Source organism: Carassius gibelio, chromosome B22 (assembly GCF_023724105.1).
Source record: "Carassius gibelio isolate Cgi1373 ecotype wild population from Czech Republic chromosome B22, carGib1.2-hapl.c, whole genome shotgun sequence".
Taxonomy (NCBI): Eukaryota; Metazoa; Chordata; class Actinopteri; order Cypriniformes; family Cyprinidae; genus Carassius; species Carassius gibelio.
The window spans coordinates 10,524,777-10,541,344 of NC_068417.1; the positions used below are offsets into that span (position 1 = coordinate 10,524,777).

A 16,568-nucleotide genomic window follows, 5' to 3' on the forward strand; every position below is an offset into this window, starting at 1 on the left:
GAACAGTGAATGGGTGTTAACTGTGTAAAACAGTGAATGGGTGTTAGGTGTCCCAACGTCACCAGCAGGTCAAATTTCAAGGTATTATTCAAGTTGGGTCCAGGTATCCCCTTACGGTCCGTGCAAGAACGGGGAAATGAAAAATCAAGTCATAATTTCGTTGTTTTCTCGTTTTTTCGTTTCCAAATGTGAAAACAAATGAACAAACGATACCTGGACCGAGTTGTAGGCTATACTTACCAAGATAATTAGTCCTAGATTATAGCACTTGAGATATAACACAATTATTTAATACAACATGCTTTTATTATTATAACTATTATTATAAAGTTCATATTTTGTTGTTAATGAGGCTTAAACTGAACTTTAGGAGCAAAATAAGTCTCTCATTTACTGTGTGAAACAGTGCAACCTTTAGATTGTCAACTAGAGGGCATAAAACGTTCAGACATCACTGTTATGTTCATTAACCCTGAACAAAGTGTTCTCAGTGGTAGAGCATTGCGTTAGCAGCGCAAAAGGTTGTGGTTTCGATTCCCAGAAAACACGTGTTAGGTAAAACATGTTAGACTAAATGCACTGTGAGTCACTTGGATGAAGGTGTTTGCTAAAATGCAAAAAAATACAAAACATTAAAGTTTTTCTTACAAACTATAACAGACATGCAGTGTAAAAACATGAAATTACAAACAGGGTTAGAAAAAATGACAACAGGTTATTTGGGCTCCATAATAATCAAAAACCTAAAAAAAATGTTCTATGTTGTTCTTCAAAGAAACCTTACAGATACAGAGAAGATGCAAAGAAAATGGAATCAAATACAATTGTATTTTTTTACTTCCATTCTAGTGTGACAACAGTTTAGCTGTTTTAAAATACTACAGTAATTTGCTTATTTTCACCATAGGATTACAAGCTGCTGTTTAATGGCAGCTTGAATTTAATTTGGGAGTTTAGGTGGCTGTCAAAAAAAAAAAAATACAACTACTGTATGTTCCATTGTTTTGGGAACTGAATTGTTGTGGAAACTGAATTGAAATATCCCAGAGTTTAAAAACTGTTTACTCTTCTGCTATCAAGGCCAATCCTCTGGATCTCTGGTCTTTTCTTCTGATCCTTTAAGAAAACAAAAAACCAAAGGTAAAAACAAAGGAAAGGTGATCCCATCAATGTAAAAATCAACTCATTACAGTGATTTATAATACTGATTGAGGATTTACATGAACCTATTCACTGTGAATAAGGATACTTGATAAAATGACAGAGAAAAAACGTGTCTCTTGATTTTTGAAAATTATTTTTAATCTTCTTACATATGCTTGCCATAATTAATAGTTTAACAGGTACAGGTCTTATAAAGACATTTGATGAACTCACTGTACTCACATAAAAAGCAACACTGAATGTCGTGGAGTTCTTCAGTCTGTCACTGGTGATGTGTAGTTTATAATGTCCACAGAGTTCATTTGTGATGTTTGTGATGGTCAGAGATCCAGTGTTGTGGTCCAGATGCAATCTGTCTCTGAATCTTTCTTCATTGCATAGGTTTTCCTCATTGTTTGTTTTATCCCATTTAGCTATGACTGTAAACACAGCCTCTTTGTTTCCACTGGAATCAGCAAATTTCCACCAGATCAGCTCATCGTCCTGGATTTCAGTGAGATCGCTGTGTAACGTGACAGACTTTCCACTCATCGTTTTCATCAACTTAATTTCATCTTTCACGATAAAATCACCTGGAGAAAAGACAGAGATAAACTTACCAAGTCTTTTCAACAAATCTCTTTCTACTTATTTTCCTGATTTCAGTTATTACGACTAACTTTAATAAATCCAGTCGATGCTGTCGGTTACACAGGTGATGGTCATAGAATATCATCAATTCAAAAAGTGAAACTTGTATATTATATTAATTCATTACACACAGACTGATCTATTTCAAATGTTTATTTATTTTAATTTTGATGATTATAACTGACAAATAAGCAAAATCCCAAATTCAGTATCTCAGAAAATTTGAATATTACTTAAGACAAATACAAAGAAAGGATTTTTAGAAATCTTGGCCAACAGAAAAGTATGAACATGAAAAGTATGAGCATGTACAGCACTCAATGCTTAGTTGTGGCTCCTTTTGCCTGAATTACTGCAGCAATGCAGCGCGGCATGGAGTCGATCAGTCTGTGGCACTGCTCAGGTGTTATGAGAGCCCTGGTTTCTCTGATAGTGGCCTTAAGCTCTTCTGCATTGTTGGGTCTGGCATATCGCATCTTCCTCTACACAGTACTCCATAGATTTTCTATGGGGTTAAGGTCAGGCGAGTTTGCTGGCCAATTAAGAACAGGGATACCATGGTCCTTAAACCAGGTACTGTTATCTTTGGTCCTGTGTGCAGCAGCAGGAAGCATGAAGTGCTCTAAAACTTCCTGGTTTATATCTGTGTTGACCTTGGACCTCAGAAACACAGTGGACCAACACCACAGATGACATGGCACCCCAAACCATCACTGACTGTGGAAACTTTACACTGGACCTCAAGCTACGTGGATTGTGTGGCTCTCCTCTCTTCCTCCAGACTCTGGGACCCTTCCTTTCCAAAGAAAATGCTAAATTTACTTTCATCAGAGAACATAACTTTGGACCCATCAGCAGCAGTCCAGTCCTTTTTGAAGCGAGACACTTCTGGTTCTGTCTGTGTTCAAGAGTGGCTTGACACAAGGAATGCGAAGCTGAAACCCATGTCTTACATACGTCTGTGTGTAGTGGTTCTTGAAGCACTGACTCCAGCTGCAGTCCACTCTTTGTGAATCTCCCCCACATTTTTGAATGGGTTTTGTTTCACAATCCTCTCCAGGGTGCGGTTATCCATATTGCTTGTACACTTTTTTTTCTACCACATCTTTTCCTTCCCTTCGCCTCTCTATTAATGTGCTTGGACACAGAGCTCTGTGAACAATGACCTTTTGTGTCTTGCCCTCCTTTTGCAAGGTGTCAATGCTCGTCTTTTGGACAACTGTTAAGTCAGCAGTCTTCCCCATGATTGTGTAGCCTACAGAACTAGACTGAAAGAACATTTAAAGGCTTTACAGGTGTTTTGAGTTAATTAGCTGATTAGAGTGTGGCACCAGGTGTCTTCAGTATTGAACCTTTTCACAATATTCTAATTTTCTGAGATACTGAATTCGGGATTTTCCTTAGTTGTCAGTTATAATCATCAAAATTAAAGCACTATCTTTGTAATCATATCAGCTGAACTAAATCAGTTGGGAACCTTAAAATTGATTAGTTGTACAGTAACTTACTGTTTTGTGAATGTTTATCCGGATCAGGTGTTTCTGCATCTGCTGAAAAAAGTACAAACATACAAACAAACAAAAAACCCCACCAATAATAATGTCTTGTATGCAGAGTTATATGAACACAAACAAGCAAAGATATTCAGTAATACAATATCTTACCAATGTTTGGTCGAACAGTGTCTCCAGTGTTCCCATTTACTACACCTTAACAATAAAAAAAGTTAAAGCTTACATCAGCAGTAAACAGATTTGATGAATGTCTCATGTGACCACAGCCAGCCAATATGGACAGGCAAAAAAAAAAAAAAAAAAAAAAAAAATATTGGTTGATTTGGCCGAATTCCTCCATTAAAAATGGACAGGTGCACTAGTAATAAATTGTGGCAAAACGGACAGGCAGTGCCAATTAACAAAAAACCCAGAGCTACCGGTAAGGGACAAGGGTATAAAACAAGTGCGCAGACAGACAGAAAACTCAGATGCGGTGGCCGTCATCTCAGCTTTATTGTTGTGTTCAATAAAGTATTTTGACATCTGGAACTCCCTTTCTTGAGTTTTTTTTATGACTTTGAGAAGCACATTACTTTCTCCACAACTATGAGTTACCACTATGTCAGTGGACAGAATAAAGCCTCATCAAACACATATAAACACAAAAGTCATAGTTAAATAGTCTCACCATTAGTCAGCCCGATGTGTTCTTCTCCATCAGGTTGGCCTAAATAAAAATAATCACTTAATTACAGGAACGAAGTAGAAATACATGAATCCATTTTAACAAAACTGTGTTTTGCACAATAAAACTCATATTTTTCTTCTGCAAATACACACACCTTGATTAACTGCTTGTTTAGATGTCCTTTGGTGATAGTAATAGCCACAGAAAACTGCAACCACAGCCAGAGCAATAAAGCAACCCAGCACTATATAATGTGTGGATGAATCCGATGCTGTAATGGAAAGAGAAATATCTATCATTAACCAAACTGAATCAGTAAGAGGCCGTTCACACAGAACATGTTTTTCCATTCAGAGTTCAGATGTGCTAGTTTTCCATTGTTTTTCTATGTAAACACGCACTCGATGGAGATGTAAGGCTGTAGAGCTTGTGGCTGTTGTCATGTCTGTCTAAAAATAATCTCAACTTTTACACAAAGTGCCACTCAGTCATGTCATACCAAAACAGTAGATCAATCAGAAAACACTGGAGTCGGGGCAAGGGTGCGAGTGTTTGTGTACATTATCAAGTTAGTGTTGTAACTTTTTTGTTTTACAGTAACATGTCAGATGAGATTCTGTGCTGCGATTTAAAAAAAAAAACATTAAGTGCCACATCTGACATTTATAGGTGCACAGACATGTTATGTGTAAACGGCTCTTAAGAGATTGCCGTTCAGGTATATGAGCATGACCAACAGAGATCAGCTAAGTAAGTAAATATAAAGAGCTGCCGACCTGAACATGTGTGACAGAGTTTGCTGATGTCCAGATGTGTGGTTTGGTTTCTGATGGGATTGTTGATCACACAGCTGTAGCTGTTTTTCTCCTGATATTCCACCTCCAGAGGTAGAGAGAGACTGATGCTGAGATCAGACACACTGATGCTGGACAATAAACTGTTTCCTTTGTACCAGGAGAGAGTCACATGACCCACATTCACCACTGAACACAGCAGTGAACAATATGATGATGATGATGATGATGATGATGATGAAGAACATTGTGAAGAGTTACCGCTGATGACAGGAACAGGTAGATGAGCTGAAAACATGAGAGAATAAAAAAAAATATTTATGTTAATGTCACAGTAAAACATCCTGATGCAGTTTGACCCTGAACTTGGACATTTTGTCCGTCGCTCTTGTAAGATTTACAGACCCTTTGATCTTCTGAGACAGACAAAACACACTCAGTGTGTTAAAAGGGGGGGGGGGGGGGGTGAAATGCTATTTTATGCATACTGAGTTTTTTACACTGTTGAGTTGGATCCCCATGCCAAACATGGACAAAGTTTCCAAAATTAAGTTGTACGTTTGAAGGAGTATTTTTGTTCCAAAAAAACCTCTTCCAGTTTGTCACAAGTTTCGGAAAGTTTTTTTCGAGTATGGCTCTGTGTGACGTTAGATGGAGCGGAATTTCCTTATATGGGTCCTGAGGCACTTCTGCCGGAAGAGCGCGCGCTCCCGTATAGCAGAGCACTGAGAGCACAACAGACTTCACTGATCAGAAGCTCAGAGCGAGAGCGTCGCGAAATGTCACAAAAGAAGTGTGTTTTTGGTTGCCAGGGCAAGACAACCCTGCACAGATTACCAAAAGAGAAACAGCATTAAGGGACCAGTGGATGGAGTTTATTTTTACAGAGCATCAACGGAGTTGTGCAAGTGTTTGTGTTTGTTCCCCTGCATTTCGAAGATGCTTGTTTTACAAACAAGGCCCAGTTTGACGACGGATTTGCACATCGTTTATTTCTTAAGGATAATGCAGTCCCAACGAAAAAGGGTCACGATCGTGTGTTGGAACCGCAGGCGGTGAGTAAAACTGCTTCAAATATCTCTGTGTTGTTAACTTAGCTATCAGCGCATAAGCACATCAAGTAAACAACATGCGATGATGATCTGATTCTGGATCATAAATATACGCTGAATCTGACTGTTAGCCATGGTTTGTTTTGGGTGATGGTTTTTCCCTCACGGTAATGTCACAGCTTCCAAACGCTCTCAACGCAAAAGCCTACTGGCGCTCGTGATTCTTTAGCTCCGCCCACACGTCACGCCTCCAGTCGGTCGTGTTTTTCCGGGAAAAATCGGTACAGACTATCTATCTCTTATGAATATAATAAAACTTAAGACTTTTTGGAGTTATGAAGGATGCAGGTACTCAAGATTAACAGGATATTGAGTGAAAACGAGCATTTCAGAATGTCAGTCTTCCTCTGAGGTACTTAACTGTACTTGAGGTACTCGGGGTGATTCTGTCACCAAAAGAGCCTGTAGTGTCCAGTGTGTCCATAAATCTGGTATGCATCTTGAGAATTTGATGTTTTGTATTGATTTGATTTGATTCGATTAATATCTTTGAATAGGCTCTGTGATTGGCATAATACATATTCTCAAGTAGATAAAGTGAAGGCATATGTTTCCACAAATCTGTGTTCAGGGTTAATACTAGATCTCCGGTTAGATTGAGATTGAGCACATCAGGTGCGATTCTAGATTCCTAACTAACTGCTTGACTTTAGTTCAGTTATTTGCATTAACTATTGGAGTAAGCACTATTCATTTGTATAAGTATTTGCATATTTCAGAGTGCTAGCCATACCTTCTGATTATTGTTTGAGCTAATGACTAATGATCAGACTGGAGACTAAAACGGGTGACGTGATACACCCTGACCTAATGATAAAACTGATAAACAACCAATTTGGTTTAAACCTAAATTCAAGGTCATAAAATGAGTAAATTATTAATAAAATCAATATTAAAAGAGTTATATCTTGAAAATGGATTCAGAGGAAAAATTACCAAATTTGCATGCAACAAGAAAACGACTCACCAGAAACAATAACATTGAATTTTTTGTGCGTGGCCTGTTTTCCACCAATGATCTGTAAAAATCCATAGAGTCCAGTGTGTTGAGTTGTGGTGTTTGTGATGGTCAGAGATCCAGTTTGTTTATCTAGCTTCAGTCTGTCTCTGAATCTCCCATCAAGAACATCATCATATATTGAGATCTTGTGGGACATTCGGTTGATCTGAACTATACGAGTGTTTCCAGATCCAAACGTCCACAGTATCAGCTCAGCTTTCTGTATTTCAGTAAGATCAGTGTATAAAGTGACAGAATCTCCCTCCATCACTGACTTCACATCAACACCAAACACACCTGATGAACAAACAGAGTTTCTCTGACGGAGATTCTAGATAAATATCTCATAACAGACTTTATCATCTGAATTTAAACTTCAGACATTCTCTGAATCGAAGCCTCTCAAAATATGAATTCTATATACATTAATTGTAAATGGATAAATTGTGGCTCGATATTTGTATAAATTATATGTTATACTTAATTGCATAAAAATAGGCCAATATTCAAATAACTTTCAGATATTTCGTTGAAATATGTAAAGTGAAAGTGAAAATATTAATAATGCGTAAATCAACTCACCCTCCAAATGTAACGGGACTAAAATGATAAGAGTTATATGAATAATTCTGAAAGACAAGGGAATAAAGAAGAAGTCCATTGTTGGTGTTCGATCGTTCCGTTGAGACTCGGAGCGTTCGGAGTTCATTCGGGATCGCTTCAGAAAGAGTTAAACCTCAAACTGATAACAACCGCAAACTGATAACAACGACGATTAACGTTATTTCACTTTAAACTTCAGATCAATATGAAACTGTTCTACAGGTAAAACGCTAAAACTATGCTTGACTATTCCTGTGACGAGAAAAATGAAAGAACTTTCTTAAAATGAGGAAGTTGGAACTTCCAAACGCGCACATTCCATTAAATCTGTCATATTTGAAACATGTCAGACTCAGAACCGGATCCATCTGATCAGAACCGGATCCGGCGCCACACCAGCAGAAAACAGCTGCACCATATGACAAAACTAAATATGAACATGATTTATTAAAGCTGGTGTGAGCAGACAGTAAATTAATGTGTTAGAAAGTGTGCAAGTGCCACTACTAGGTCACAGTTCAAGGTCAACCTTTTTTTTTCTTGTATTATTTTTTATATATAGCCTATTTAATTTTAGCGGGAAATGAACAAAAACCGTTAACATATAGTAACATTTACGAATTTCACAGCAAATCCGTGTTATTATTGTATAAGCTACTAGCTTATATGATATGACCTATATCTCACAGGTCAGTTACTTTGAAAGATTTTTATTTTATAATTAAATAGTAATACAATTAATTCCTATTTTGTTTTTATTGAGGCTAAAATGACGCACGAACCAGAACTGCAGCTTCTCATTAACGTTATACAACTATTTTAAACACACCTCCTTTTCTCAGTCGCTTTGGTACATTTCTCGAATCAAACTCACAATTTGCAAAACAGTAAGTGCATTTCTTAAGACAAATAGCAAAACACCATGGATTACCTGCAAAAGCCACTCTCTTACTCAAAATCCTTAGTTCATCTCTCAAAAGTAAATATCTGTGTCAATGAACATGTCAGTGCCATCGAATGACAAGTCCTTGTGTCATAGTTTACGGATAAGACAGTCAAATTGTTTAGTCATGTTGTCAATATAACAGTGTATCCGGAGGGATGTTCTGATGTAAACTATAGCAACATTTTGGATGACAGTTACTGTATTGAACAGTATGCCATGCTTATGTATGCCATATAATCATTTCAAAAGTACACATTTACACATTACTGTATGTGGGGTATTGACTGAAAGAGACTGGATGGAATTCCCAATTACACTTTAACTAGTGCTCTGGCCAAAAAAAAACAAAAAAAAAAACACCTTAACAATGTCATTGTGATATAGAAAAGGAAAAATAAATATGGGCACAAAGATGGAAATAAGTCAGTTGTCAGAATTTGTAACTCTTGTGTTGTCCTCTGTCTACACAGTATAAGCTTTCCTACTGAAGATTCATGAGATGAACCTTTGAGCTATTTCAGAGAAATGGTTTATCATTGGTTTATGATCTACATTCTCTTCATTAATAAATATTCACTTGCACAATTCATGCCAAATTGACAAAAAGTCTACTAATAATGTGTAAAAATAAAAATTGTGCTTGGCAGTTAATGAAAACTCGATTAACCATTCTGCATTTAATGACTTATACGATGAACTAAAGACTAGATGTTTTGAGGGGTAAGACTATTGCACAGAAAACTATATAATACACTTTGAGCAACATGCCATGAGCAACTGATAATGTATAGGAAACAACAGAGAATTGTGCATAATCATTTGTATGGATGTACCAAAGCATTTGCAACTTGTTCAAAGAAATGAGAAACTGCTTTTTTGATGTGCACAAGTGACACGATGTGAGAATTGAACAGGTCGTTTTGAGAATTTCAATTCTGATCTGAGAAATGTACCAAAGTGACTGAGAAAAACTGTAATACAGACTGTCCACTAGAGAGCAGAAAGAGATAAAAAAAAAATCTAAGATCCCAGTTATTGTTGTTTTTATAAAACAGTTGTTTAAAAAAAGAAAGAAAAAACCCGTTGTTTTTATAAAAAATAAATAAATAAAACAAGTAGATAGAATAGAAAAGTAATAGGAAATGCTAGTGTTAGATATTAGTGTTAAATATTTTTTTTAAATAAACATAAAACAAGTAAATAGAACAGAAAAAAACAGATAATGCTTGTGTTAGAAGCTAATTATTTATAATAGCTAAACAAAAAGAAATCATCGTTCTTCATTTCTTTTTAATAAGTTTAATAAAGCTGTACAGGTTCAAAACTAGAAATTGATTGACTAAACAAAACTGAAAGTGCAAAAAACAAGGTTTCGAAGTCTACTAATTACAATGTGTATGTACCAATAACAATGAAAAAGAAAAAGAGAAAAACTTTCATATTTTTGGATTTTCATATTGCTCTGGATTTGAGTCAAATCTGAGTGAATACAAGATGAAAAGTATGGTCACAGATCAGAATTTATTTCTGAAATGACACAGATTTGCTTACAAATGAAAATGCTTGAAAATTGCTTATGAAAAGACAAATGTACAACTGAGAGAGGGAAAGGGCTACAAAAAATATGAGTACATGAATCACTGTACAGTTTTCATAATCCTGAAACACAAAAGAAGAATGTGTCAAACACTTGAAACAACCCTGGTTTGGAATAATGATGAGGAGTAAATGCATTTCATTTTTCGATGTAGGCCTTTTTAAATTACAGTCATCCAAATTAATTTGGGACTGAGAGGAATGCTTCTCGATAGTTATTGTATATTTGGAAGATTTCACTTCACTAATACCTTGTCAGGGTTTAGTTGGGGATAATGACCAGCTGACCGGGAAGTACATTTTCTGTATTAATCAACATGAGGGATTACAAGCACACAACATTTCATAAGTCAAGTTTTATTAGTCACAAAAATATATTTAATATCTCATAATTCTTAGTGTTTTCACAGTGATTTAACAAAGAGCATCTCAGATATCACATAATATATATAAACACTGGACTCCATACGAAAAACTCACTATATCACAACATCTTCACATTACAAGTTAATGTCAACATGTAACATAAAAACTGACCCTGGTACCATTTATGTACAATATGAGGTTAATAAATGCTTTGGCCAAAAACATTTTGGCTCAGAGATTTGCATATTTAAAGTTGCAGTTTATTGAAATTATATTTTATGTCTTTAGCACCATACTATAAGAGCGCATGAGTAGTTTTATTATAACGTATCAGAGTCTAACCAAATAATAGTAGCTTTGCTATTTTAATTGACAATTAATGAATAGCCATGTTTTACAATACATATATCATTTATTTGTGCTTGGTTACTTAATTAATTTTTGGAATAATATTTAAGGTGGACTCTTGTGTAACAAAAATGATTCAAAATAACTGTACAGAAAAAATAATGAAAGAAATATAACATCAAATAGTGTTAAATGAATCCTTTGGAGAGAGTCTCATAGCACTGTAAACCAACTGTTAGTGTTCTTTAAACTTGTGTTTTACAGAATCCCAAAATATGAAAGAGGAGTTAAGCAGCCAACGTGCAGTAAAATAATAAAATATTTTTTTTTAACATTTAAAAGGAAATAAAGCTATCTACAAAATATTATTTTACATAATATACTTCAGCTAAGAAGTATGTTGTCCTAGTAATGCCAAAGAAAACCTTTAGCTCCTCAACACATAACATGCACCTGTTTTTGCACACTGTCAGATTACATACTGCACTTGATGAATATCATCTCAACCATTTAAAACATGGTCTTTGAGTCCTCATCTATATCCCCGACTCTACACTATATGTAGAAGTGTCGTTGGGGTCCTCTTCTGGTATCAATGACAACAATGTGTCATTTGGATCATCCAATACCATTTTTGTAGGAACTGTAAAATAAAGAATCACAAGGTAAAAAAAACAGATAGGAACTGTTAAACTATTACTTTACAATTGCCAGATTGCAATTCGATGCAGAGTAACACAGGCAGGCAGATTTATTTACTATTTACTTGAAGGATAGGCTATTAAAACATTACTACTGTGTTTTAAGTGAAGTGTTTAAGACCGAAAGATATTCTAAAATGCCTTATATTTATTATTATTAATACTAAGGCTGTAAGAACTGGCTAGACTCAAAAACACCAGTGAGAATGGAAGTTAGAGTAAGACAAAGAGAAACATTTCAAAACACTTAAGCTTCTCACCACGGACATTGACTTTGATTGTTTTTGTAAGTGGATTGGTGTCGCTCTTGATCTCTAATTTAAATAGCCCACTGTCTTTGACTCTCATGTTCTTGATGGTGAGATTTCCAGTCTGGTGGTCCAGCTGTAGCCTGTCTTTGAATTTCCCTCCAGGACCTTCCCTTTCAAAGATCTTGTCACTCCTTTTATCGTATACAGCGATGACACTATACAAGGTTGTGGATTCAGAAGCTCTGGAATCAGCATATTTCCACCGTAGCCGATCATGTATCTGTATCTCAGTAACACCACTCTTTAGAGTGACAGTATCTCCTTGTTTTACTTTTATTTTCTTCACTTGATCTGGTTCGGAATGGAACATATCTGGAGAAAGAAAGTTTTGAAGACATGTGTTAAACATATATGTGTCGTATGCAACTGGGAAAGGGCCTTGTCAAACAAATCTTTCAAAGTATCAAAAGTCAAAAGTATTTGTGGTTTTGTACAACATTCATGAAACAATGTCCTTGTTGGCCCTGGAGCAAAATGACTGTTTTGTCTGGGTCTTAGCATATGGTCTCAGAAATAAAAAAATAAAAAAAAACTATTTATTGATCTGATATAGAGCACAACAGTAGTTTTTTTTTAATTCAAGTAAAGATAAAAGCAATTTCTTCAAGAAAAACATTTCATAAAAGTGTTTCATAGAGTGTGAATCATTGAATATAAAACAAAACAGATATGTTGTTTCTCATTAGAACAAACTTCAGGTCATCAAACATCTAAATCTATGAGTCAGGGTAGATTACAATTTGAGATTTATGCAATGTACGGTGAAGTTTCTCACTGCTGGTGGTGTAATTTAGGTGTTTCATTAAATTCTTACCATGAAGTGGATCAGATTCTTCCAGACCTGTTTGAACAATAATCACATTTTTGTTAATTATGATATATTTAATGAACAATGCAAATGAATTTGAAATAGTTTTACAGTGACTTACCACCTGGGAGATCTCTCCCCTGATCAAGAATTTCCTCATCTGCAAAATACATTTGAGATTTGTACTCAAACACTCAGATATTCAGTGCACAAAGTCATACAATATCATTATTTGGGTTATCAGATTCTTTCCCAAGTGCTTGACCAGTTCAAACAATAAATGTCAAATACATTTTAGATTTCAGTGTTGTACTTTCTTTCCTTTTTAGTTTATGCTTAGATTTATTTTCCTCCATGGTAAATATCATTTAGTTTAAGGTAATATCTGTGTACGAAAGCCCAACAACAGCCTCAGAGGTATCTCTATGTATATAAATACATTAAAGGGATACTCCACCCCAAAATGAATATTTTGTCATTAATCACTTACCCCATGTGGTTCAATTGTGGCGTGGAGGACACAGAAGAGCAAATATTCCAAAATAATCCAAATAAATCCTAACTGGGACCCGCTCTCTTGCTACAGTTTCTCTATGCTGAAACTCCCACCATCATTTCTACTAGTGCTTAACCAAACTTTTTGAGCATCCCTTAAACTCAAATGATCTGACCTCCTACAATCATACAAAGGAACTGTGGACTAATATCTAATAAAAAAAATAAAAAAAAGAGTTAATTTAAAGAGTATTGGCCACAACACGCAGGAAGTTGAATTGGAATCAAAAGGTTGATATTTCCTTTGATATTTTGACTTAAGAGGTCATTTTACTATAAAAAGATCCTTTGGTCACAACTCAAAAGTGTCGTTAGTCTAAAAACAGCTCGTATTGAAGCTTGTCTGCTAAGGGTGCTTTCACACTAAGGGTGCACACCTGGGTTCGATTGACGACAGAGTTCGGTTTGTTTGGATGATGTGAATGCTGTCTTCCAAACTTGGGTGCGCACCCGTGAACCGCACATGAGTCCACTTAAAAAGGGAGGTCTGGAGTACGGTTCACTGCTGATGTGAACGCAATCGTACCAAATTGCGGAAGTGAACCATTATTAATGACATATTATTTGATACAAATGTGTGTTTGTGTGTGTTTCACTCACTTTCCTGACGAGCGTGATTGACACGTGCAAACAGAGATCTGTATATCTTATTTCTGTTTGCCTTCAGTGTTCTTTAGATCATTTGCAGTACATTCATAAGAAAGATATCTCATCTGGTCAGAGGAGAACCGGCCCGCCAACTGAGCCTGGTTTCTCTCAAGGTTTTTTCTCTGTTCTGTCAGAGATGGAGTTTTGGCAATCAAACTCTGTTTCGGACCAGGCAAGCGAACCAAGTGTGAAAGCACCCTAAAAGACAACTTGTGGAATGTACCACTGTTTGATGTAATAGTGTGGATAAGCATCGCCTCCACAGAAGATGATCAACACCTGCTTCTACAACGCTGCCTGTTTAGCCCTGTCCTCTGATCTGCGCATGTAGTGTAAATAATGACAGGCGAACATTGGTCTATGCAGAAACCAAATTATAAAGATGCTCCGAAGACAACAAGATGCTGTGCAGTTCCAAGCTGTGGGTGAAAAAATATTTCATTGCCTTCCTTCTGATCCCAACATTAGGAAAGCTTGGATGAACTTTCTTTTTAATGAAGTTCCAGACCTCATCAGTAAGAACTCAGTCCTTTGTTTACTTAATTTTACCCCAGATTCATTAACAAACAAAAAACAATTGAACACAGGATTTTCAGAAAGATTAAAACTAAGTATCTGATATGATAAGCATGAGCTCCATCAGACTGGTCGTGGCGGAGGTGTTGCAACAATATATAGTGATATTCTCAATGTTACCCAGAAAACAGGATACAGGTTTAACTCTTTTGAAATTGCACTTCTGCTAAATGTTACACTGTCAGACATGCAAAAGAAACATATTGTATCTCTTGCTCTGGAAACTGTGTATAGACCACCAGGGCCGTATACAGAATTCCTAAAAGAATTTGCAGATTTCCTCTCAGACCTTCTGGTTTCATGGAAGATTTTAATATTCACATTGATAATACAAATGATGCATTAGGACTTTGTTTACTGACCTAATAAACTGGATAATCGATCTTACTGATATTGATATCATACCTCACAGTGATGATGTTACAGACCATTTCCTTGTATCGTGCATGCTGCGTATAACTGATATTAACTATATGTCTCAGCGTTACCATCTGGGCAGAACTATTGTTCCAGTCACCAAAGAAAGATACGCAAATAACCTGCCTGATCTATCTCAACTGCTCTGTGTTGAAAGTGATGAAATGACTAGCAACATTAAGAAACCAAAACTAGATCCTAGTGTACTGGCAAATTATAGGCCTATTTCAAATCTTCCATTTATGTCTAAAGAATTTTTAAAAGTTGCATCTGCTCAATTGTGCTCCTTCCTGCCAAAAAAAAAATATCTCTATAAAGAATTTCAGTCAGGTTTCAGGCCACACCATAGCACAGAAACTGCACTTGTTAAAATTACAAATGACTTGCTTCTTGCGTCAGATCAAGGCTGCATCTCATTTCTAGTTTTACTTGATCTTAGTGCTGCGTTCGACACCATAGATCATGACATACTCATAGATCGATTACAAAACTATACAGGTATTCAAGGACAGGCTTTAAGTTGGTTTAGATCCTACTTGACCGATTACTATCTCATTTATTGAGATAGACCGATTACCGATCTCATTTATCACAAGTAAAATATGGAGTGCCACAAGGATCTGTCCTAGGGTCCTTTGTTTTGTTTTTTTTATATATACATGTTGCCTCTTAATATATAATATTATTAGAAAATACGGGATTAGTTTCCACTGTTATGTGTGTTAAAAAATTAAAAAGATTGTATAACAAATAATTGTCTTTATTAAATTCGGATAAGTCAAAAATCTGGGTGTTATATTAGACACCAACTTGTCTTTTGAAAATCATGTTTCCCATGTTACAAAAACTGCATTCTTCCATCTTAGAAACATTGCCAAGCTATGAAACGTTACATGTTTCTGATGCAGAAAAGCTAGTTCATGCATTCATGACCTTTAGACTGGACTATTATAATGCACTAGTGGTTATCCTGCATCTTCAATAAACCACTACAGGTAGTCCTTACCAGGTCAAGAATATATGATCATATTACCCCAATTTCTATTAAGTTCTGTATCAGTTACAAATTATCATTACTTACCTATAAGGCCCTAAATGGTTTAGCTCCTGCGTACCTAACTAGCCTTCTACCATGTTACAACCCATCACGCACCCTAAGATCACAAAACGCTGGACTTTTGGTCGTTCCTAGGATAGCAAAGTCCACTAAAGGAGGTAGAGCTTTTTCACATTTGGCTCCCAAACTCTGGAATAGCCTTCCTGATAATGTTCGGGGTTCAGACACACTCTCTCTGTTTAAACTCATCTTTTAAACATCTATTTTGCCAAATAATGCATCTCATAATTTTGGACTGCATATCTGATCAAATGTGCATTATTATTCTTTAATTTTGGTTAAACTAATTAATTTTACTTTGTTGGATCAGCAGCTATGCTAATGATGTCTCTACTTGTTTCTATGTTTTGCCACGGGTAACTTGGATTTACACAAGCTCCAGTCTGGATCCAGAACACCTGAGAAGAAATGATGCTGACCCCTTGGAGGACTTCAGATGATGCTAATCTTGAATCAACAAACAGAACTAACAAATATTGCTATAAGTTTGATTGCATTATATAATAATTGCTGTTAAAAGTGTTAATCGTCGGTTTGATTATGTATTTAATAGAATTTTCCATACATTTCTGCCATATGCACATAAACATATAACATAAGCACATAAACCACTGATAAACTAAATGTGGGTATTTTTTGTAAAAATCTTGTTATCGTCCTAAGGGGACCTCAGAGAGTACACACACACATAC

At 35.9% G+C, this 16,568-nt stretch overlaps 2 protein-coding genes across 5 annotated transcripts in view; both read right to left on the minus strand.

Moving 5' to 3' along the window:
• Positions 1-224: 224 nt before the first annotated feature.
• Positions 225-7,810, minus strand: LOC127988148 (uncharacterized). Of its 3 annotated transcripts, none has more exons than XM_052590755.1 (9): positions 7,467-7,810; positions 6,852-7,181; positions 4,755-5,060; positions 4,133-4,249; positions 3,979-4,017; positions 3,459-3,503; positions 3,303-3,341; positions 1,387-1,736; positions 225-1,116 (listed from the first exon to the last, which is right to left on the minus strand). In XM_052590755.1, exons 1-9 carry the CDS (start codon positions 7,591-7,593, stop codon positions 1,051-1,053), a joined length of 1,419 nt encoding a protein of 472 aa, XP_052446715.1. In that variant the 5' UTR covers positions 7,594-7,810; the 3' UTR covers positions 225-1,050. The 3 variants fall into 3 exon arrangements, with proteins under 3 accessions (XP_052446715.1, XP_052446716.1, XP_052446714.1); XM_052590754.1 differs by having other exon boundaries at positions 226-1,116; positions 3,303-3,344; positions 7,467-7,809; XM_052590756.1 differs by lacking the exons at positions 3,303-3,341; positions 3,459-3,503.
• A 2,125-nt stretch (positions 7,811-9,935) lies between these two features.
• The window catches only part of zgc:171601 (SLAM family member 5), a 51,209-nt gene continuing 44,576 nt past the window's right edge, over positions 9,936-16,568 (minus strand). For both annotated transcript variants that reach the window (XM_052590750.1, XM_052590751.1), the window contains exons 10-13: positions 12,685-12,723; positions 12,570-12,596; positions 11,705-12,067; positions 9,936-11,386 (exon numbers count right to left, since the gene is read on the minus strand). In XM_052590750.1, the coding sequence (XP_052446710.1) occupies positions 11,280-11,386; positions 11,705-12,067; positions 12,570-12,596; positions 12,685-12,723 (536 nt within the window). In that variant the 3' untranslated portion in view covers positions 9,936-11,279. The remainder of the gene's footprint in view (positions 11,387-11,704; positions 12,068-12,569; positions 12,597-12,684; positions 12,724-16,568) is intronic.